At 50.2% G+C, this 21,921-nt stretch overlaps 1 protein-coding gene across 8 annotated transcripts; it reads left to right on the top strand.

Annotated features, from left to right (window-relative positions):
- The first annotated feature begins 1,931 nt into the window (after positions 1-1,931).
- On the top strand, positions 1,932-21,586 carry ISG20 (interferon stimulated exonuclease gene 20). 8 transcript variants are annotated; one of them, XM_033189081.1, is made up of 4 exons: positions 1,932-2,007; positions 5,627-5,878; positions 18,165-18,386; positions 18,417-20,963. In XM_033189081.1, the coding sequence occupies exons 2-4, from the start codon at positions 5,651-5,653 to the stop codon at positions 18,627-18,629; spliced, it is 663 nt and encodes a 220-aa protein (XP_033044972.1). In that variant the 5' UTR covers positions 1,932-2,007; positions 5,627-5,650; the 3' UTR covers positions 18,630-20,963. The 8 variants fall into 8 exon arrangements, with proteins under 8 accessions (XP_033044972.1, XP_033044975.1, XP_033044977.1 ...); XM_033189084.1 differs by lacking the exon at positions 18,417-20,963 and adding an exon at positions 21,351-21,586 and having other exon boundaries at positions 1,944-2,007; positions 18,165-18,365; XM_033189086.1 differs by lacking the exons at positions 1,932-2,007; positions 18,417-20,963 and adding exons at positions 5,033-5,364; positions 21,351-21,586 and having other exon boundaries at positions 18,225-18,365.
- The last annotated feature ends 335 nt before the right edge of the window (positions 21,587-21,921 follow it).

Raw genomic sequence — 21,921 nt, 5'->3', positions numbered from 1 at the left:
GCTCACTGCAATGTCCGTCTCCCGGGCTCAAGCTATTCTCCTGTCTCAGCCTTCCAAGTAGATGGGATTACAGGCGCATGCCACCACACCCGACTAATTTTTGTACTTTTACTAGAGGCAGGGTTTCGCCATGTTGGCCAGGCTGGTCTTGAACTCCTGACCTCAGGTGATCCACCCGCCTCGGCCTCCCAAAGTGCTGGGATTACAGGTGTGAGCCACCGCACCTGGCCTGTAGTTAGTTTTTTTTGAGGAACTGCTGTACTGTTTTCTGTAGTAGCTGTACCATTTTACATTCCCACCAACAGTGATCAAGGGTTTCAATTTCTCCACATCCTTGCCAACATTTGTTTTCTGTTTTTCCATAGCAGCCATCCTAATGGGTATGAGATGATGTGGTTTGGATTTGCATTTCCCTAATCATTAGTAATATTGAGCATCTTCTTACATGCTTTTTGGTATACAGTTCATTTTTAACTCATTTTCTTAACATGTGTTTTATAATATGTATCCATTAACATAGTTTTACATATGTTAAACCACATGAAATTGCTAATATTCTACAGTGTTTTGCTTTTTGTTTTTTGTTTTTGAGACAGGGTCTCACTTATCACCCAAGCTGGAGTACAGTAGTACAATCTTAGGTCACTGCAACCTCAACCTCCCAGGCTCAAGTAGTCTTCCAGCCTAAGCCTCCCAAGTATAATACCTGGGACTACAGGTGCATGTCTCCACACCTGGCTGATTTTTTGTATTTTTAGTAGAGACATGGTCTTCTGTGTTGCCCAGGCTGGTCTTGAACCCTTGAGCTCATGGGATCTGCCCACCTCAGCCTCCCAAAGTGCTGGGATTACAGGTGTGAGCCACTGTGCCCGGCCCCACTGTTTCTTATGATTCAGCCTTCGGTATATACAGTTGACCCTTGAACAACATAGGGATTGGGTGTTGACTCCCCATACAGTCAAAAATGTGCATATAACTTGATTCCCCAAAAATTCAACTAATAGACTACTTTTGACTAGAAGCCTTACTGATAACAGGTAGCCAAATAACACACACACACACACACACACATATATATATATATATTTTTTTTTTTTTTTTTCTTTTTTTTGAGCTGGAGTCTCACTTTGTCGCCTAGGCTAGAGTGCAGTGGCACAATCTCGGCTCACTGCAAGCTCCGCCTCCCAGGTTCACGCCATTCTCCTGCCTCAGCCTCCTGAGTAACTGGAACTACAGATGCCCACCACCACGCCCGGCTAATTTTTTATTTTTAGTAGAGACAGGGTTTCACCATGTTAGCCAGGATTGTCTTGATTTCCTGATCTTATGATCCGCCTGCCTTGTCCTCCCAAAGTGCTGGGATTACAGACGTGAGCTACCGCACCTGGCCAAATAACACATATTTTATGTTACATATATTATATACTGTATTCTTACAATCAAGTAAGTGAGAGAAAAAATGATAAGGATGATAAAATATATTTACTGTATTTATTGATATTGTAAGTTTTTTACTTTATTTACATATGAGATGAACCATCTGTCTGAAATGGCAGCAACCACAGCTGTAGACTTCAATCTATGGTACATATCAAGCAATTCAACTTTTTCTTGTAATGTCGTGACTTTGTTTCTGCTTCTTGGGAGCACTTCCAGCATCAGTAGTGGCACTTCATATGGGTCCCATGGTGGGATTCAAGGTTTATAGTATTGCACTAAGCATGGTGAAAAATACCACAAAAACTGCAAGAAATCACTTTTTCCATCTTACTGGGATACCAGATGTACTGGATATGAACTGCTGAAGCGGGGATGATTAGTGTCACACACGTCTTAAGCAGATATTTGCAACACTTAAGCTCACTACGGTAACAACAGGAAGTGGCTACATTAACAGTGCACTATGTACTGTAGTTAATTTTATGTAGTTACAGTTTAAGACTGCATCTTTACATTTGTTTACATTTCTCTTGACTGAGAATGGTGCCATGTGTGGTCTGTAAGTAGGTAAGTTTTGTTAAATTTTACCTTTTAATAATAGACATGCATATTTTATGGTAGTAAGTGATAAAATAGACTAGTATTTACATGTATTTTATACATGCATGACATAACTAGCTTCTTAATTTCTTCGATATTTCTAGGCTATGCAATTCATCTGAGTTTTTTCAAATTGCTGAAAAATCTCTCCCCAAATTTCCAATATATTTATTGAAAAAAAATCTGCCTATCAGTGGACCCGTGCAGTTCAAGCCCATGTTGTTCAAGGGCCAACCACAATTTAGGAATACACATACACATTTTAGGGGTACATACCCAGCAGGACTGGAGATGGCTGGGCTGGGAGAGCATGTCCCCTGTAGGGAGAGATGCCTCTTGCCCTCCAGTATGAGTTGTCTCAGCCTGAGGCCAGGCCAGTGCTGCGGATCCAGAGAGGGCCACAGAGTGGCCGACTTGCACCTGTTATGGTCATTACAGGTGGTCAGCTGTAGCTGGATGTGTGTCTTGAAAGGCTGACTAGTTTGCCCTGAGCGACTCACCTGCTGTCACCTGATCCAACAAGATCTGTGGGCGTAGCCTGCCGGTAGGTGATGCCAGTTAAAGGTAGAGCATCAGCACCAGGAAATCCTGACTGGGGTCGGGCTTCTTTCTGGGTGCTGAGCCACCGGTGCGTGGCGTCCAACATCAGAGCACACAATACACTTGAAAAACAGTTCAGCTGGACCCAGGCAGGGTTCTAGGTGCTGGGGGCCCAGCATTGAACTAAACAGATGGCAGGGGGAATAGTAAATGAACAAGTAAAATACAGTGCTTCAGAGGGTGCTAATTCTCACAGAAAAAGGCCAGAGAAGGGGGATAGGAAGTAAACTTAGTTTTTAAAGACAAGGGCCCCCTATACCATCCAGGCTGGAGTGTATTGGCACTGTCATAACTTCAAACTCCTGGGTGTAATTGATCCTCCCAGCTTAGTTTCTGGAGAAGCTAGGACTATAGGTGTGAGTCACCACAATGGATTGTTTTTTCATTTTAGAGATGAGATCTCCTTGTGTTGCTCAGGCTGGCCTCAAGCAAATCCGCCTCAGCCTAGAGTAACTGGGATTATAGATACTACCCATCGCCCTGGCAGGAAGTGCGGTTTTAAATAGAGAGGTCAGGGATAGCTTCATGGAAAGATGTCATGGAATGGGAGCAGTGTGACCCCCCAGGCCACATTGGAAGACCTTTCAAGAGTAAGGGGACAGCAAATGCCCGGGCCTTGAGACAGGAGCATGACCAGAATGTTGGAGGAAGACAGAAAGAGCCAGTGTGGTTGGAAGGAAGTAGGGGAGGTGGGAGTGGTAAGGGCACAGGAGAGGGTTTTACCTTTGTAGCACTACCTGTCTCCACCTGAAGCAGAGACCCGATCTTACTGGTCCCTCTGGCCATCAGACCTAGTCCTTGGGAGATGCAGGGGGTTTCAGAACAGCCTGCTGATGGTTTGACAGAAGTCACCATGTGCATAAACCAAAGCCCTGAATGTGAGTTTAAACCTAAAAGAAAGGCCTTAGATTGGATAGTGATGCAAGATGAGGTTGGAAAGGCTGGTGGGCTGATGGAAGAGGTTCTGGAAACTGTCTGGAGTTGAGGTTTGATTTTTTTTTTTTTTTTTGGACAACAGGAAATCACTAAATTTCTTGAGCAGTGCCTCAATCGTGAACAGTACAAGAGATTAGATTCTGGGAAATGTAATATGGTAGGACTCAAAAGGACCATTTTGAGCAGGGCATGAAGATGGAGGTGGGAGACCCGGGAGCGACTCCTGCAGCCACATGGGCCAGGCAGGTGAGGTCTAGGGTAGGGCTTCCACAGGAAAGGGTAAGAATTAGAGGCAGCTCAGGTCAGACAGAGCAGGCACAGAACCATGGGGAAAATATTGGAGGAGTGGGATGTGCTCTGTCTGAGACCCGAGGAGGTGAGCGGAGGTGAAGGTGTGAGGGGTTGCAGCCAAGATGTTCCTGAGGATCACCACGGGGCACTTGGGGGTCCTGTGGCGATTGTAGAATCAAACCTACGATTGGATCTTAAGGGGGTTACTTTTTAAGTGCATGTTCCTATAAAGTAACAGGAATGTTACTTTATTTCCTCCTAAATCAGGATAACCTTTATGCATTTGGAAAGCAAAAAGTCCCCACACAGTCTGAAGTAAAGCAAAAGTTGCTTATTCAGGATGGGAACCAAAAATCCTCTCACACCTCAAATTTGCATCCAGTGAACAATAAGCAGGAGCAGTGCTTTCTTATGAAGACATATTTCAGTCTTTGGTTTTATTTTTGAGGTCTGTTAAAGTTGCGTATCCAAATCCCACTTGGTGAAAATATCACAGACCTAGGGAAGTTACTTTTCAAACCACAGATCTTCATGACACTGGGAGTCAGTCAGGTTGGAGGGATCAGTGTAGGTTCTGCACAGATCTGGGGTAGGAGGCAAGCGTGGGGAATGCTCAGCTTCTTCTTGGATCTCACCACAGTAAAAGACAAGCATTTTCCTCATTGAAAGCTGATTTTCTTTCTGCCCCAGTTGTAACTCATTTGTCATTCACTAAATACCGAGCTCTCCCTATCTGGCAGGCACTGTTCTGATATTTCAAAGTCCTAGCCTGGGAGAGTGTGGACCCAAGGAAGTGTGGCCTGGCTGGTGGGGGCTCCCCCAGGGCCTGCTTCTCCTTCACCCTCACAGTGTCAGCCCCACTAGAGGCAGAGCTCATTGAGGCATCCGGAACCCACGGAGGCCTGTAAGGGCTCCCTCGCTGCTCCTTGCCTTCCCTGGGTTGGAAGTGGGGGCTAGCCACTCCCACCACAACTTTCTCCTGCCCATTCCAATAAAAGCCTATATGTCCCAAGAACTAGCTTCCCTGTCCCCATAAGAGACCACTGAGTATCAGACTGGTAGCAGGCCCCAGAACTTAGTTGTGGGACATTCCCTGAGCTCCAGTCCTGGGGATGTTTATTCTCTGGGCGGAGGGTGAGAAAGGAAACAAAGATGTTGCAATCCACTCTACGAACGAACGAACAGTCAGATGCGTCATCTGAGGAGGGGGAGGGCCGGGGCAAAGGAGGGGCACCCTGACATGGAGTCTGCCAGCTCCGTCAGCCCTGACTCGGCCAGGAGCTGAGCTCCCCACCTGCCGGTAGCCTAGGAGATGGAGCAGCCCAGCCCACGTGCCCGGCCTTCCGCCCCTGACTTCATTTGATAACAAACCAGAAACTGAAACAGGGTCGGGATGCCGGCTTGGAGTTAGAGATGAGTCACTGCTGAGAGCAGCTGCAGTAGCTGAGCAGTGGCAGCAGAGAGGCAGACGTGAGCTGAGGGCGCAGAGGCAGGCAGGTGAGAGCGGGAGCTGGAGCAGCAGCTGGGGAGGCCACGGGAGGGGACTTCCCGGTCCCCAGGCTGCTGGGCAGAGGCCCTAGGACCCACGGGCAGGGTAAGGCAGGGGGAGGGGGGAGGCAAGAGGCCAGCTTCCACTGTGGCCAGGTGGCGTTGGAAACAAAGGGCAGGGTGGAGGGTAAGGCCAGCTGGGGTTGGCTGAGGACACCTGGAGGCTTGGTTTGCCCAAGCATGAGACCGCCCCCCATACCCCTCTCTCCAGCATCTCTGAGGGTCCCCAAGGAACATGGCTGGGAGCCGTGAGGTGGTGGCCATGGACTGCGAGATGGTGGGGATGGGGCCCCACCGGGAGAGCGGCCTGGCTCGTTGCAGCCTCGTGAACGTCCATGGTGCTGTGCTGTACGACAAGTTCATCCGGCCTGAGGGAGAGATCACCGATTACAGAACACGGGTCAGCGGGGTCACCCCTCAGCATATGGTGGGGGCCACTCCATTTGCCGTGGCCAGGCTAGAGGTGAGTGAAGGCCAGGCCAACAGGGACTATGGAAACCACCCCTCTCCCACTTCCCTGGCCCCTTCCCCCTGGTGCCTATCTGTGACCTGTGACCCCACTTGTAAGATTTCCCACACTGCTGCTGGGAGAAAGCCGGTGGTGTCTCCATCACATCCTGGAGAAGGCTTCCTCTCTTCAGAGAACCATAGACTCACATCTGGGAGCTGCCTTTGGGGCATCTATCTGGATCTGGTCCAACTTGCCGGTCTTAAAATGGGGAAACTGAGTCCCATCTGACGTTTCCCCACACAGTGACTTGGGGTCTACATTCCCCATTCTTCCCTCTACCCCAGGTTGCCACTGGTGAGACCTGTGGGGAAATGAGAGGATTCTTGGCTGAGGCCTCGGCCAGAGGCTTTGGCCCTCCCAGTCCTGGAGAACTGGCTGAGCCTCTTGGGCTGAGGGTGGACCTTGCTCCCAGGCTGGCATTCTGACCCAGAGTAGGCGGTCTGCTCAGTTTGAATCCTGAGTTTGTGGTCCAGGGATTTCCTACAGTCTTGCTCTTAGCTGACTGTGAGATCATCTCCAGGTCTCACTTTCTGTTTCTCTGAATTACTAAGTGGAAAGCAAAACTTAAAGGTGTCAACAGGGTTAGCCACCCCTGGGAAATCTCAGAAGGGCAGGCGAGCTCATCAGTTTCTAGACACCATGGTAGGGTTTGAGGAAGTCCAAGAAGAACACAGGTTCCTCTCGGCAGCGCACACCCAGCCCGTGCCAGGCTCCAGGTGCTGGGGGTGAAATGACAACAATAGCTACTATTGACTGAGCACTCACTACGCACTGGCTGCTCCCCTAAGCACTGGCCATTCCTGAGCTCATTCACTCCTCACAAACAGCCCTGCCAGGCGGGTTCTCAGGAACTGTTAACGCAGACTTAAGAGGGTCAGTTTCAATCTCAGCTCCCATTACTTAACAGCTAAGGTACCATGGGCAAGTGACTCAACCTCTTTGTACCTAGTGAAAGAAAAGAAGGATAATAGTAGTAGCAACTTCGTTGGGTTATTGTGAGGATTGAGAAAGGGTCTAGAGAGAGTGCCTAAATAAGTACTCAAAAATATGTTAGTTATTGGCTGGGTGCAGTGGCTCACATCTATAATCCCAGCACGGTGGGAGGAGGAGGCGGGTGGGTGACTTGAGCTCAGGAGTTCAAGACCAGCCTGGGCAACATGGAGAAACCCCATCTCTACAAAAAACAAAAACAAAAAACACAAAAATTAGCTGGGCATGGTGGCACATGCCCATGGTCACAGCTACTCCAGCAGCTGGGAATGCTTGAGCTCAGAAGGTCAAGGCTGCCGTGAGCCAAGATGGTACCACTGCACTCCAGCCTGGGCAACAGAGCCAGGAAAAAAAAAAAAAGTTAGCTATTATGATTGTTTTATTGTTTGTCTGTTTTATTATTATTTTTTTAACCAGAGTCTCACTCTGTCACCCAGGCTGGAGTGCAGTGACGCGATCTTGGCTCTCTGCAACCTCTGCCTCCAAGATTCAAGTGATTCTCCTGCCTCAGCCTCCCAAGTAGCTGGGACTACAGGCACCCGCCACCATGCCTGGCTAATTTTTTTTTGTATTTTTGGTAGAGATGGGGCTTCACCATGTTGGCCAGGCTGGTCTCACTCAAACTCCTGACCTCAGATGCTCCGCCCACCTTTGCCTCCCAAAGTCCCAGGCATGAGCCACCGCATCTGGCCATGATTGTTTACCTTATTATCCCCATATTGCAGATGAGAAAACTGGGACTCGCTTGATTATTAGTTTGTTAGGGCTGCCATAGCAAAGCACCACACACTGGGTGGCTTCAACAACAGGAATGTTCTGTCTCTGGGTTCTGGAGGCTGCAGTCTGATATCCAAGTGTTGGCCAGGTTAGTTCCTTCTGAGGGTTGTGAGTGGGAATCTGTTCCCTGCCTCTCTCCCAGATTCTGGGGGTTGTTGGCAAGCTTTGGGGTACCTTGGCTTATAGATGTCTCACCCAGATCTCTGCCTTTATGTTCACATGGCATTCTCTCTGTGTGTCTCCAAACTTCCTCTTTTTATTTTTATTTTTTATTTTTGAGACGGAATCTCGCTCTGTTGCCCAAGCTGGAGTGCAGTGGCAGGATATCGGCTCACTGCAACCTCTGCCTCTCAGGCTCGAGTGATTCTCCTGCCTCAGCCTCCTGAGTAGCTGGGACTACAGGCGCGAGCTACCCCACCCAGCTAATTTTTGTATTTTTTAGTAGAGATAGGGTTTCACCATGTTAGGCAGGCTGGTCTGAAGCAATCCACCTGCCTTGGCCTCCCAAAGTGCTGGGATGACAGGCATGAGCCACCGCACCTGGTTATCTTCCTCTTTTTTTTTTTTTTTTTTGAGACAGTCACTCTGTTGCCCAGACTGGACTGCAGTGGCACGATCTCGGCCCACTGCAATCTCCACCTCTTGGGTTCAAGCGATTTTCCTGCCTCAGCCTCCCGAGTTGTAGTATAGGCATCTGCCACCATGCCTGGCTAATTTTTGTATTTTTTAGTAGAGACAGGGTTTTGCTATGTTGCCCAGGCTGGTCTTGAACTACCGACCTCAGGTGATCTGCCCGCCTTGGCCTCCCAAAGCGCTGGGATTACAGGCATGAATCACCATGCCCGGCCAACTTCCTCTTTTTCAAAGGACACCAATCGTATTGGATTATGAGCCCACCCTACTCCAGTGTGACATCATCCTACCTGAACTAATTCTATCTGCAACAACCTTATTTCCAAATAAATCACAATCTGAGGTATTGGGGGTTAGGATTTTAACATATGAATTTGAGAGAGCGGGACACACTTCAACCTATAAACTGAATAACTTGCGCTGTTAAGATAGCTGGAATATGAGACAACTGCTCAGGAATCCAAACTCAGGCTTACAGTCTCTAGAACTATGCTGTCCAGTGGGGTCCCCAGGAGCCATATGCTGCTAGTAGGCTGAATTCAGACCTGGAGTGTAGCTGGTTTGAACTGAGATGTGCTGTAAGTGTAAAGTCCACACTGGATTTGTGTTGTTTTTGTTGTTGTTTTGAGACGGAGTCTTGCTCTATCGCCCAGGCTGGAGCATGGTAGCGCGATCTCGGCTCACTACAACCTCCATCTCCCAGGTTCAAGAGATTCTCCTGCCTTGACCTCCCAAGTAGCCTCTCAAGTAGCTGTGTACCATGTCTGTTTTTGTATTTTCATTAGAGATGGGGTTTCACCATGTTGGCCAGGCTGGTCTCAAACTTCTTACCTCAACTGATCCACCCACCTCAGCCTCCCAAAGTGCTGGGATTACAGTCATGAGCCACTGCATCTGGCCAAAGGCTTGTTTTTAAAAAAGAGACAGCCCAGATGCAGTGGTTCATGACTATAATCCCAACACTTTGGGAGGCCAGTGCAGAAGGATGACTTGAGCCCAGGAGTTTGAGACCAGCCTGGGCAAGATGGTGGGACCTCCTCTACATAAAAAAATAAATAAATAAAAATAAAATAAAATAAAATAAAAATTAGCCAGGCATGGTGGTGCATACTTGTAGTCCCAGCTACTCGAGGAGGCTGAGGTGAAGGATTGCTTGAGCCCAGGAGTTTGAGGCTGTACCGAGCTATGATCATGCCACTGCACTGCAGCCTGGGTGACAGAGACCCTGTCTCTATTTAAAAATAATAATAATTAAAAATTTAAAAGAGCCATAAAATGTCTCAATAACTTTTATATTGATTACCTGTTGAAATGATAGTATTTTGCATATGTTAGGTTAAATAAAACATTAAAATTAATTTCACCTGTTTACTTTTTACCTTTTGAAATATGGCTGTTGGGTGATTTAAAATTACATTTGTGGGCTGGGTACGGTGGCTCACACCTGTAATCTCAGCACTTTGGGAGGCCGAGGCAGGCAGATCACTTAGGGTTAGGAGTTCAAGACCAGCCTGGCCAACATGGTGAAACCCCATCTCTACTGAAAATGCAAAAATTAGCCAGGCGTGGTGGTGGGTGCCTGTAATCTAAGCTACTCGGGAGGCTGAGGCAGTAGAATCACTTAAACCCAGGAGGTGGAAGTTGCAGTGAGCCAAGATTGTGCCACTGCCACTCCAGCCTGGGCAACAGAGCAAGACTCTGTCTCAAAAAAAAAAAAAATGCATCTGTGACTTGCATTATATTTCTATTGGACAACACTGTTCTAGAAGTACAGATTGAGTAGCCCTTATCTGAAATGCTGGGGACCAGAAGGGTTTTGGATTTTGGATTTTTTTGGATTTTGGAATATTTGCATTATACTTACTGGTTGAGCATCCCAAATTTGAAAATCTGAAACTTGAAATGTTCCAATGAGCACTTCCTTTGAGTGTCATGTTGGCACTCAAAACGTTTAGGATTCTGGAGCATTCGTATTTGGGATGCTCAACCTGTATCAACAGTATAGTGTGGGAACCCTGGGGATGGTCACAGTATATCATCATGGTTCTGGAAAGACTCTGAAGCTGGTGGTATTTGAAAGAAGTGGAAGAGAGTCTATGTAGGCAATTAAATGGGCCACAGGGAGCCATTGAAAACTCTTGAGCAATGCATGGGAGGATAAAAACCAGTTTCAAGAAAACTAGAATGGGAGTACCATGCAGGATAGATGGGAGTGAGAAAAAAGATGATGATAAGAGTCAGAGGCCAGGCGTGGTGGCTCATGCCTGTAATCCGAGAACTTTGGGAGGCCAAGGTGGGCAGATCACCAGAGGTCGGGAGTTCGAGATCAGCCTGGCTAACATGGTGAAACCCCATCTCTACTAAATATACAAAATTAGCTGGACATGGTGGCACGTGCCTGTAATCCCAGCTACTTGGGAGGCTGAGGCAGGAGAATTGCTTGAACCGAGGAGGCGGAGGTTGCAGTGAGCTGAGATTGTGCCACTGCACTCCAGCCTAGGAGACAAAGTGAGACTTGGTCTCAGAAAAACAAAGGGAGCGGTTACAAGGGCCTGTATCATCTTTGGCAGACAGAGAATTGGAGTGAAGAAAACGTTAGGAAAGGAAGAAAACATTTGGTGTGTCACCAAAAAGGGGAGGGCAACGTGAAGAAGAGGTGGGAGTCTGTTCAGGTGCTGATGGGAGGCCCAGGGACACCATGAGGAGCTCCCCACCCTCAGATTTCCATTGAGCTGTCAGGGTGAGTAGTATGTCCCTCTCCTTCCTCCTCGTCCCCAGTTTCCCTCCCCATCAGAGAGACAGAAGAGGGGCAGAGGAGCCCAGAGCAGGGGGAAAGGAGACAGTAGAGCAGTGCCTCTCCCAGTCCCTGCACATCCAGACCTGTAAAACCACAATTCCCTGGGTGCCCTTGAGCATTGGCCTAGGGGCCTGGATGCCTCAATCTTCATCCAGATTTGGTGCAGAAATGCTTTTGTTTCACAGTTAGAGGCTATGCGAAGTTCAACGCTTTAAGCATGTGACACGGAACCCTGCTCAGACTGGGCACTTGATAGCCACTGAACGACGAGGCAGGGGTTCAAAGACCAGGCAGGTCTTTGGAACCACATCTGGGCTTCTCAGTTCCTGCTCCATCACCTATTGGTTTGTGCAATTGTCAGCAAGTTATTGAACTTTATGAGACTCCATTCCCTAATCGCAGAAGAGGACTTGTAGTGCCTCCTCCCTGGTCTCATGCGGGTCAGATGCAGTGACATGGACTGTGGCCCTAAGCGCAGTGCCTGGTTCACAGCTGATGTTTGCAAGAACTTCCCAAAACCTGGCTCAGATCATCGCTGCCTCCCCCATTCAAATATCTCCCATGGCTCCCTATTGCCTAAGGTTCCCCCAGCTCAGCACCCAGCAGTCAGGCTCTCCAAACCCCTATCTACCTGCCTTTCTTGCTTTCTCTCATAGCTCGGCCATTGCCTACCAAGCATTTCAGCCAACTCCTAGTCTCTCCTATCCCCATCCCTAGAAATACCATCATTCTGGCAGCCCCAGGCCAGAAGAGACCTTTATGATGCACTTACCCACTCCTGCCCACCATCCCTGCCCCACTGATCCCTGGTCTCTGGCCCTCCTTGCTGTTGCTGATGCACTTCATAGCTTGTCCATTACCCACACCATCTGCCTATTTCCACAGCTCTTACTATACACTTCATCTGCCCCCAGACTGGAACCTGTGTTTTGCACACAGGTGACTTGAGAATGTTTGTGGGATTGAAGTTGAACTGATTTTCATAAATACAAAAGAGTTCTGGCAGCTGCATGGAGTAAAATTGTCTCTGCCCTTGTGTGGCCTTTGCTGTCGAGATGCGGTGACGCACCCCCCTGACGGACAGGGAGTACGCGCACTGTCTTTAGAGTGGGCTGCATGGGGATCCAATCCCAGCTTTGCCTCTGGATTGCTGTGTCCTCTAGCTTATTGCTCAACCTCTTTGTGCTCCCCTAAGTAGGATCCTCTGTAACACAGAGATGATTAAATAGTACAGGTGTATCCAGCCCCATGGCCCAGGCACTGTTCTGAGCACGTTTCATGCTCCCCACCACAACCCTGAACTAGTACCATCATTCCCATTTTACAGATGAGGAAACTGAAGTATGAGACTTAGTAAGCTGTCCAAGGAAGGGGTAGAGCAGAGACTCAGATTCTGGCTCCGGAGCTGGAGCTGTGGTGTTCAGATCCCATGCTCAGTGTGTGTGAATGTACTCTATAAATGCTAAGTGTCCAATGTATGTAAGAGGCGATGTCCTGCATAGCACGAGTGGAAATGTGGCCCAGTAATGGTCATTATTTGTCTCTGTGGATGAGGACACTGAGTGTCAATTTGTTGGAGGCTCCGGAGGCAGTTTGATACCATTTATCATCCGTAATGTTTTAATCCCAAAGACAGATCAGACTCACAGGCCCCCAAATGTGCTGAGAGCCCCCAAAGGGCAGAAGCCTAACAGCCCTTTGAGGAGACCCCACAAAACAAGGTGACACCTCTCAGGTGAGTCTAGGGTTGGCCAGCCCTTGGTTTCATGCAGGCATTTTTTTCTTTTCTTTTTTTTTTTATTGAGACAGAGTCTTGCTGTGTCGTCCAGGCTGGAGTGCAGTGTCGCAATCTTGGCTCAAGTGATTCTTGTGTTTCGGCCTCCTGAGTAGCTGGGATCACAGGCATGTGCCACCACGCCCAGCTAATTTTTGTATTTTTAGTAGAGACAGGGTTTCGTCATGTTGGCCATGCTGGTCTTGAACTCCTGACCTCAAGCAATTCTCCCGCCTTGGCCTCCCATAGTGTTGGGATTACAGGCATGAGCCACTGCGCCTGGCTATGCAGGCATTTTTCAAAGGCCCCTCACCTCTCTGTCTCCTCCCAGTAAGGAGCAGTGAGTGTGCCCAGCCAGCAGCCAGCAATAAGGTAGCCCATAGTGGTCAGGAGGCTCCAGGGAGTCCCAAGTCCACCCAGGAGTGCTAGCACTTTAGGCCACTGATGTGAGTGGAGGCCCCCGACTCCATCCCTTTTAATTTATTGTCATGTGGTGACATTATGTTATAATGTAAGTCCCTTATGATCTGACGTCTTTGTGTCTGACCATTATATAGAGGGGATATTTAGCAATGTTGGGAGACATTTCTGGTTGTCACAGTGGCTGGCATCTAGTGGGTAGAGACCAGAGAGCTCCCAAACATCTCACAATGCCCAGGGCAGCTCCCTCCCCTGCCACGCACACATAACAAAGAAATATCTGGCCCCACTTGGCAACAGTGCTGAGGCTAAGAAACCTCGGTCTATAGAAAGCCCCACAAATCAAACTGTCAGCACAGGAGGGAATCTATGCACTGGAGGCTGGCATCCAGAGAGGGGCAGTGATTTGCCTAAGGACATGCAGGAAGCTATGATACAAATCACTGCTCACATTCAGGGGTCCCACCTGGTGAGTTAATGTTTTTCTTTTTCCTTTTTAAAAAGTCTAACAGTAATTTTTAGTAACTTGTAAATCACTTTTGTGAGTGAATGCTCTTTTAATGTCAACCCAGCATAAGGAGGGGCATCCAGCCTGGGAAGCACTGTGGTTGTGGACACAGATGCAGACAGAAGGGAAGTCATGGTAGCTTGTGAACAGGGAGAGATTTCAGCTGTAGCCAGCCCAGTAGTCCCTGCACAGGTGGGAGTGTCCTGTTGGGGCCCTGACACCTGGCAGGTCTTTCTGGGGCTCAGCCAGATGAAGGAGGAAGGCTTCAATATCCAGATTTGCCCCAGGGTAAGCAGCCTTGTGGAACCAGGCACTAGCCGGGGGCAGGGATACCAAGGGAGCTTGGCAGGGGACAAGAGCAAAGAGTGGGGCTGGAGCCACTCCAGAAGGTGATAGTAAGGGACCTGGTCCTCTGCAAGAACAACATTCTTCAGAGCCCCTTACTCATAGCCTCCTCTCCTGGCAGTCAAGAATGAATGAATGGGTATATGAGCTAATGTACGATGGATGAATGAATGCATGGTAGAGGCAGCAGGCTCTGGACTGCTCAGTGGGATTCAGTGCAGACTTGTTAGATGGGAATAATCCCCTGAAACAGTTGCTGACACCCCTCCCTGGAGATTTCAATTTAGTAAGTCTGTGTAGGGCCTGGCCCTCCAGGATTTTTGCATCAGGCACATCTGGGAAATACTTGGAGTAGAGTGGAAACACAGTGGAAGGTGTGTGCAGGCAGCACCTGGCCTGGCACTCCCCTGCGTGTGACCTGGGTGCACACTGCCCTGTGCCCCGCTTTGCTGGTGGGTCAGATGGTATGTAGGGTTATCATTGTGTGCCTGGTAGTGCCCTGTCCCTTGGTCCTTGTGCTAATAATAACAACTACAGTAACAATGATGGGGTCAGGTGGATCCAGACACAGCACTGCAGCTTTCAGCTGACTAGCTGTGTGACTTGGGCAAGCCCCTTAATCTCTCTGATTCTGGGCTCCCTCCTCTGTAAAATGGAATTAAGAATAATCTCATGGAGGAGCTTCATGACGAGGTAAGGAAAGTGCCTGGCACAGTGCCAGGCTGCTAAGAGATCAGTAAACATCCCATCCCCCAGCCCCACCCCAGTTCTTTCCAGGAACTTGAGAGACTCCTCCCCCTGTGCTTGAAAGTGGCAAAGTCTGACACACTTGCCTCATGACACGGACTCAGGGCAGATCCTGGGGCCAGCAGGTCACACAGCCCCGAGGCCAGCCTGCCACTGCCTTTCCCCGACCCCTGGACTCCAGTAGATGCCCAGCTCCTTCCCTTTTCAGATCTGCCTCAGTCTGTTTAGCCTTGGCTGCTAAAGGGCCACTCAAGCCTCACCAGTCTGGATCCTCACCTTACAAATGGGAAAACTGAAGCCCAGAGAGGGTCTTTGATATCCCTGAGGTCACACAGCAAGTTCCAGTGTCTCTTCCCAGAGTTTTTGTCCCAAAGAGTGGTGTCTCTCTGCTAAATAGATGGTTCTGTTCTTTCCCTTCTTCCTCTTCCTTCCTTGGCTTGTCCTCTCCCTCTTATTCTGTTTGTCTCGTGGTGACGCCCATAGTGCCTCATGTAGACCTCCACTTCCCCTCTCCAGACTTTCAGGCTTGGGAAGTGACGAGTTTCCTGGGAATCCACATCACAATGACTCGTTCCTTCTATGTCTGGGCCCAGCTGTGGCTGCCTCTGGGATGGTGGATGAGTTCCTTCAGGTCTTTGTGTGAACTGGGCCTGAGCCAAGCCCCAGAAGGGGAAAACAGGCCACATTGTTCAGGAGCACAAAGGATGTTAGCAAGAAAAGACACGTGACCTGTGGCCGCCCACACACCCACATCTCTCCACACCCCGTGCCGTTTCTGCCCACCGCTGTGTGCTAGGCAGTTTCCTCTGCACAGTTTCCCTTGAGCTACTGCTCTGAGGTCGTGTGCCTGTTGTCATATTTTAAAGCCTCAGTTTTATCGCCATTTCCCAGGTGACCTCTATCACACTCAAGCTTGAGAAGCGCTGGTGTGGTTCAGGAGCAGTGCCCCTTCATTGTCTAGCACACTCTCCCCAGTCCTCTAAGTCAAGCGTGAGCTCTGTCCAGAGAAGGCCTCCAAACAGACCATGTGGACGGCTGGGCAGGCTGGTGACCCTGCCTGTTGACAGTGGATGGACAGATTCTGCTTCCCGCATCGGGACCCTGGGCAACTCACATCTCCTCTCTGAGCCTCAGTCTCCTGTGGTTGCCAGGGAAGAACGTGTGAAAGGGACCACGTGATGTTCTGGGAGGCCGCTGGCCATCTAGAAGGAGAAGCAGGCTGTGGGGAAGGTGTTAGCCACCAGAAGGCTCTTTCCTGGGGCACAGGCTAAGGTTGTGGGGTGCATGCAGAGAAGGAGACAAAGGCTGTCCTAGAGCTGTCCAAAGTGGGCCTGAACTAGCCACAAGCCACCCCTTTCCCTAATACAGCTCGTATCTGTTCTATTTTCAGGTCCCCTTCCCATCCTTTCCAGTGGCAGTCGAGTGAAAGCAAGCTGACTGGCCTGTGTGATCAGAGCAAAGCAGGCTGTCCATGTGGGAGGCGAGGCAAGGAACGTAGGGCTGGGACAATCACAGCTGGGCCTCTGGGCTGCTGGAGGCCTGGAGTGGTCGTTCACTCTTCTGGCTCAGTGTGGCAGTGGCAGGCAGGCTCTGGATTCAGCCCACTGGCTTCAAGGCCTGGCTCTGCCACTAACTAGCCGTGTGACTGTCCCAGTTATCAAATGGTGCTTGGCAAGTCACACCAAAACTTACTGGTTCTAACAATGTCAATACTTATTTCGCTCAGCCACCTGCAATTTGGGCAGGTGCTCGGCAGCAGGACAGGCCGTCAGTTAAGGCACCTTGAAGGCTAGAACCATTGGAAGGTTTGCTCACCCACCTGTCTGGTGGCTGGTGCTGGCCTGCCTTGGCCGCATCACTATCTTGGTGGCTCTCCCCATGGTCTCTCCAGCATGGTGGCTTTGGGGTGGCCAGATTTTTGTTTTGTTTGTTTTGAGATGGAGTCTCGCTGTCGCCAAAGCTGGAGTGCAGCGACACAATCTCAGCTCACTGCAATCTTCCTCCCAGGTTCAAGCAATTCTCCTGCCTCAGCCTCTCGAGTAACTGGGACTAGCCACCGCGTCCGGGTAATTTTTGCATTTTTAATAGAGACAGGGTCTCACCGTGTTGGCCAGGCTGGTCTCAAACTCCTGGCCTCAGGTGACCCACCTGCCTCAGCCTCCCAAAGTGCTGGGATTACAGACATGAGCCACCGTGCCTGGCTGGTGGCCGGACTTCTTATAGAATTCCTGTCCCAGACAGAAGGCAGAAGTCATACAGCCCAGCCCATATGCAAAGGGAGGGGAGTTTTTTTCCATCTTTTTTTAAGAAGAGTATCAAGGAATTTGCAAATTTGTTTTAAAATCATCAGAGTAAGCCTGAGCATGTTACTTGTCTGCGTTTCAGATATTTCCTGTGTAAAACTCAGTTAAATGCAGTGCTCCCTCCACACTGTTAGTTTTCTGTGGCTGCCGTAAGGAAGCCATCAACTTAGTGGTTCACAGCAACACAGATGTATTCTCTTACAGTTCTGTAGTTTCCAAGTTCAGCGTGGGTCTCACTGGGCTAAAATCACAATGTCAGTGGGGCTCGGTTCCTTCTGGATGCTCTGGGGAAGAATCCATTTCCTTGCCCTTTCTGGCTTCTAGAGGCTGCCTGAATACCTTGACTCACGGCCCCTCCCTCCATCTTCAAAGCCAGCAACAGCCTGTTTTCCTCACGTGGATTCACTCTGACCTCCACATGTAAGGAGCCTTGTGATTATGTTGGGCCCACATGGGTAGGCCAGGCAATCTCCCCATTTGAAGGTTCACTGATTAGCAATCTAAATTCTGCCCAGAATTTTAATTCCTCTTTGCCGGGTAATGTATTCACAGATCCTGGGGACTAGGGTGTGGACATCTTTGGGAGGTCATTATTCTGCCTGCCACAATAGAATTTTTGGGAAGATTAAACAACATAATATGCATGACGGATTTTGAGGCATGTTTGGCACCTGGGAAATACTCAAGACATACTAATCATTGCTCCTACACAGTGCAGCTCCTGAAGGAGCCCAGGTAGGCTTTTGGCACAGACTGAATCAAGTGTGAGGAGGGACCTAGTCCAATCTCTTCTTTTCAAAGATGGTATATTTGAAGCCCAGGGAGGGATGATAATTTTCCCAAGGTCACACAGCCATTCAAGGAGGGGTTGCTCCCTTGCCAGCCCCAGACCCACCCAGAGGATGCTGGGTCATGTAGGGGTGGGCACATGTCTTCCTGGCCAGATCCTGCAGCTCCTGAAAGGCAAGCTGGTGGTGGGTCATGACCTGAAGCACGACTTCCAGGCACTGAAAGAGGACATGAGCCGCTACACGATCTATGATACATCCACCGATATGCTGCTGTGGCGTGAGGCCAAGCTGGACCACTGCAGACGTGTCTCCCTGCGGGTGCTGAGTGAGCGCCTCCTGCACAAGAGCATCCAGGTGAGAACCTCCTTGTCCTTCTCCCCCTCCTTCCTCTCCTCCCCCTCCTCTTCCCCCTCCTCCCTCTCATCTCCTTCCCCTCCTCCTCACCTGTCTCCATTTCCTCCCCCTCCTCCCCCCCTCTTCCTCCTTCCCCTCCTCCTTGCCCTCTTCCCCCTCCCCCACCTCCTCGCTCTCCTCCCCTTCTTCCCCTTCTCCCTCCCTGTCCCCTCCCCTTCTTCCTCCTCCCTCATGCCCTCGCACACCTCAGGGCAGCCTGCCTGAGGCATTGATGGTAGGTCCTGCTGTGCCTGGTCCCTGGGCTGGTAGAATGAGGATGAGGGCAGGGAAGGGGAAACACCCAACAAAGGTTTGCTTTTGTTGTTGAAATCAAGCCAGTCACCCTGTGGGAAGTGAAACTTGCTCCCACCATAGAACTCTGGGCAATGGTGTAAAACACACACCTCACCTCAGAGGTGTCTCACAGCAGGAGCCAGGGAACTGGTATATTTGTACACCAGTTCCCATCAACCTCCAGCTGCTGCTGCTCCTGGGCACTGATTCCACAGCACTCCTGGCTGGTGAGCAAAGCAGGCAGGAAAAGGCATGCAGATGTGGGGGGTTGGCAGTTTACCCTGTGGGAAGGGCAGAGGGAGAGGGGCCAGACACTAAGAGCCAGGGCTGCACACAGGGACCCTTCAGGTCAACGGCTCTTTGTTAAACACCTGCTCCATGCTTTAGGCCAGATCCTAGAGACACATGGTGAACAAGACCCATCTCTGTTCTTGAGCTCTTGGTTGGTCGGGAGGTGGCCCTTAATCAGGTCATCAGCACACATGGTAGGGAGTATCTGATGGAGGGAAAGGCAGTGGCCTGGGAGCAGGATGAAGGATGGGGCTGGCAGGGCAGGAGACCAGATCTGAGCAGACCCTGGAGGGTCTTAGTCAAGGAGGGCAGAAGGCATACGGAGTGGGGCCGGGTGAGCCAAAGCCTGAGGCTGGGTGAGGGGTTGGGGAGCATGGAGCCCGCCCCTCGCCTGCTGGTAAGAACTTCAGGAACCATGTCCGGAGCAGGGAACAGGCCTGAGTCTGGGCCTGTTAGCCTTGAGGCACATGAGGCACATAAGGGCCAGGCTGGGGTTTTCCTGGAGCCCTTGTCACTCTGTAGTTCTCAGTCTGGGGCCTTAAGCCTGACCCAGGGCCTTCTCCTAGGCTCTGTCCCTGGGCTTATTAAGTCTGGTTGTTCCAGAAGCTCAGTACCCCACCAGGCAGTTCCTGCCTGCACTGATGCCCCTAGAAACCAGCCCTCCAGCCCCCCTCACATGGACAGTGGTGCTACTGATCACTGTGACTAGAACTGATCCACAGGACACAAGGAGCTAACATGGTAGAGCTGTCACAGTTGGGCAGTGGTGTTACTGCCCCTCGAGGGGGTGAAATGGCAGGCCTGTGGCTCCCCGCCAAGCTGTGTGCATGGTAGACTAGGCTGCATAGGAAAGGAAGGACCCTGCCATTTACCAAGCCCTGTGGAGGATGCTGGGCACTTGGCATCTCTCATTCCATCCTCTAAGGCAGGTATAATCAGGCCCATTTCACAGAAGAGGAAACAGAGGCCCAGAGAGGAAAAGTGGCTTGCCCATGGTCACAGAGCTCATAAGCAGGGGAGCTGGGAATTGGAGACTGGGTTTGTCTGATTCCAAGTCCAGGGCTCTTTACCTCCCCACTTGGTAATAAAGGATGCTGGTGCTGCATTCTTCTTCTGTTCTTGGCTTCCTTCTCCATAGAATAGAGTGGTAGAGCACATAACTTCCCTGTGCCTCAGTTTCCTCATCTGTCAAGCAAGGGTGGTGACGGGCAGGTATTCAGAGGCACAGCACAGACGACACCACCATGCTACCTGCTTGTTGATTAATGATAGAGTGTCCAAGCCAAAAAATAAACATTAAAAAATAAAACAATACAGCTTAATAACGGCAACGAGAAAAAGCCTTTTTGAGCTGGGCCACCTAACCAGGTATTCCCAACACCCTGTCTGGAGTGCCTGGAAAAGAAGCCCCTGTGAGAACAGGAAGGCCTCTCTCGACAGAGGGACACCAAGAAAATGCAGCCAGATCCAACAGCCCACTGGCTCTCATGCTGGGTACTAGCCAGGACACCAGGGCTGAGCGGGGGATGCAAAGGGAGATGAAAGGTGACTACAGTGAGGATTTGCCCAGCGTACTTGCCTCTGCAGGATCCACATCTCAGCTCCACAACTGGCTGGCTTGTGTGTGAGCCTCAGTTTTATCATCAGTAAAATGGGGGAATAATCGTATCCAGTTCAGAGGTTTAACTTCAGCCTAGTGCACGGAAGACGTGGTAAATGGTCATCGCTTCTCCCTTGAATGGACTGAGGGCCCCCTGACTCCCATAGCACTACCCCACAAAGTCTAGGCTCCCGACTTCGGCATTCAAGGCCTTCAGTGATAAATCCAGGCCCACCATCTGTCCCCACACCATCTTTCACACACCCCCTGTCCCCACCCTCTCAGGTCTCTTATTTTAGCTGCACATGCTCTCCCTGCCTCCTAAATGCTTGCAGCCTTTCCTTTCCATTTATTGATGTCCTTGTGTTCTCTCTGAGCAGCCCTTCCCCATGTTCCTAGCTGGAGTTCCTCACTCCCTCCTCGGTGTCCTGAAGCTCCTTGTTAGAGCTGCTGGAGCCACTGTGTGTGTCTGACAGCAAGTCTGCAGCCTCTACTTACCTTGTGGGACTGCAGGCAACTTCAAGGCACAGCCTGGTTCCCAGGAGGCTGGATTTTGTGCCACTGGCCCCAGGGCTGAAGGCAGGCCAGCTCCAGCCACCTGCTGAATCTCCTAAGTCCAGAGTGTCAGAGATCTCAAGAGACTCTCAGCCACTGACCCACCTGGGGACTCTGGAAATCGGGATGTGACCAGGGAAGACCCCATCATGGGGCCTCTGAATTCAGCTTCATCCCAAGTCCCCACTCTATACTTGTGTCTGCAGAACAGCCTGCTTGGACACAGCTCGGTGGAAGATGCAAGGACAACGATGGAGCTCTACCAAATCTCCCAGAGAATCCGAGCCCGCCGAGGGTTGCCCCGCCTGGCTGTGTCAGACTGAAGCCTCGTCCAGCCCATTCCCCAGGGACTAGAGGCTTTCGGCTTTTTGGGACAGCAACTACCTTGCTTTTGGAAAATACATTTTTAATAGTAAAGTGGCTCTATATTTTCTCTACGCCATCACTGGGTCCTCTTCTTATTCTTCTCTCCGAGCTGGGTTAACAGTAGACGGGATCCATTTCTGTGTGATGTTAGGAGGGAATGAAGTCTTATGCTGGGGAGGTGGGCAAGTGTCAATTTCCTTAATATCTTGAATCCTGTGGGTCCAAAATGCAGCTTGGGAATATAAGTAGCATGTGGCTTAATTACTAATCCCACCCTTTGCTGTTGCATTCTAGCCCTATTCCTGGTGCATTTATGCCCAGAAAGGTGGCGTTATTTCCTGGGGTGGCATTCAGCTCCTCTTGATTTTGATGCCACAGCATTTGTGGACTTTGAAGTGAAGGTATAGGAAA

This window comes from Trachypithecus francoisi, unplaced genomic scaffold (genome assembly GCF_009764315.1).
Source record: "Trachypithecus francoisi isolate TF-2019V2 unplaced genomic scaffold, Tfra_2.0 Lachesis_group3, whole genome shotgun sequence".
NCBI classification, from domain to species: Eukaryota; Metazoa; Chordata; class Mammalia; order Primates; family Cercopithecidae; genus Trachypithecus; species Trachypithecus francoisi.
Note: the sequence above shows the minus strand (reverse complement) of the source record. Positions and strands in the feature narration are given on the sequence as shown.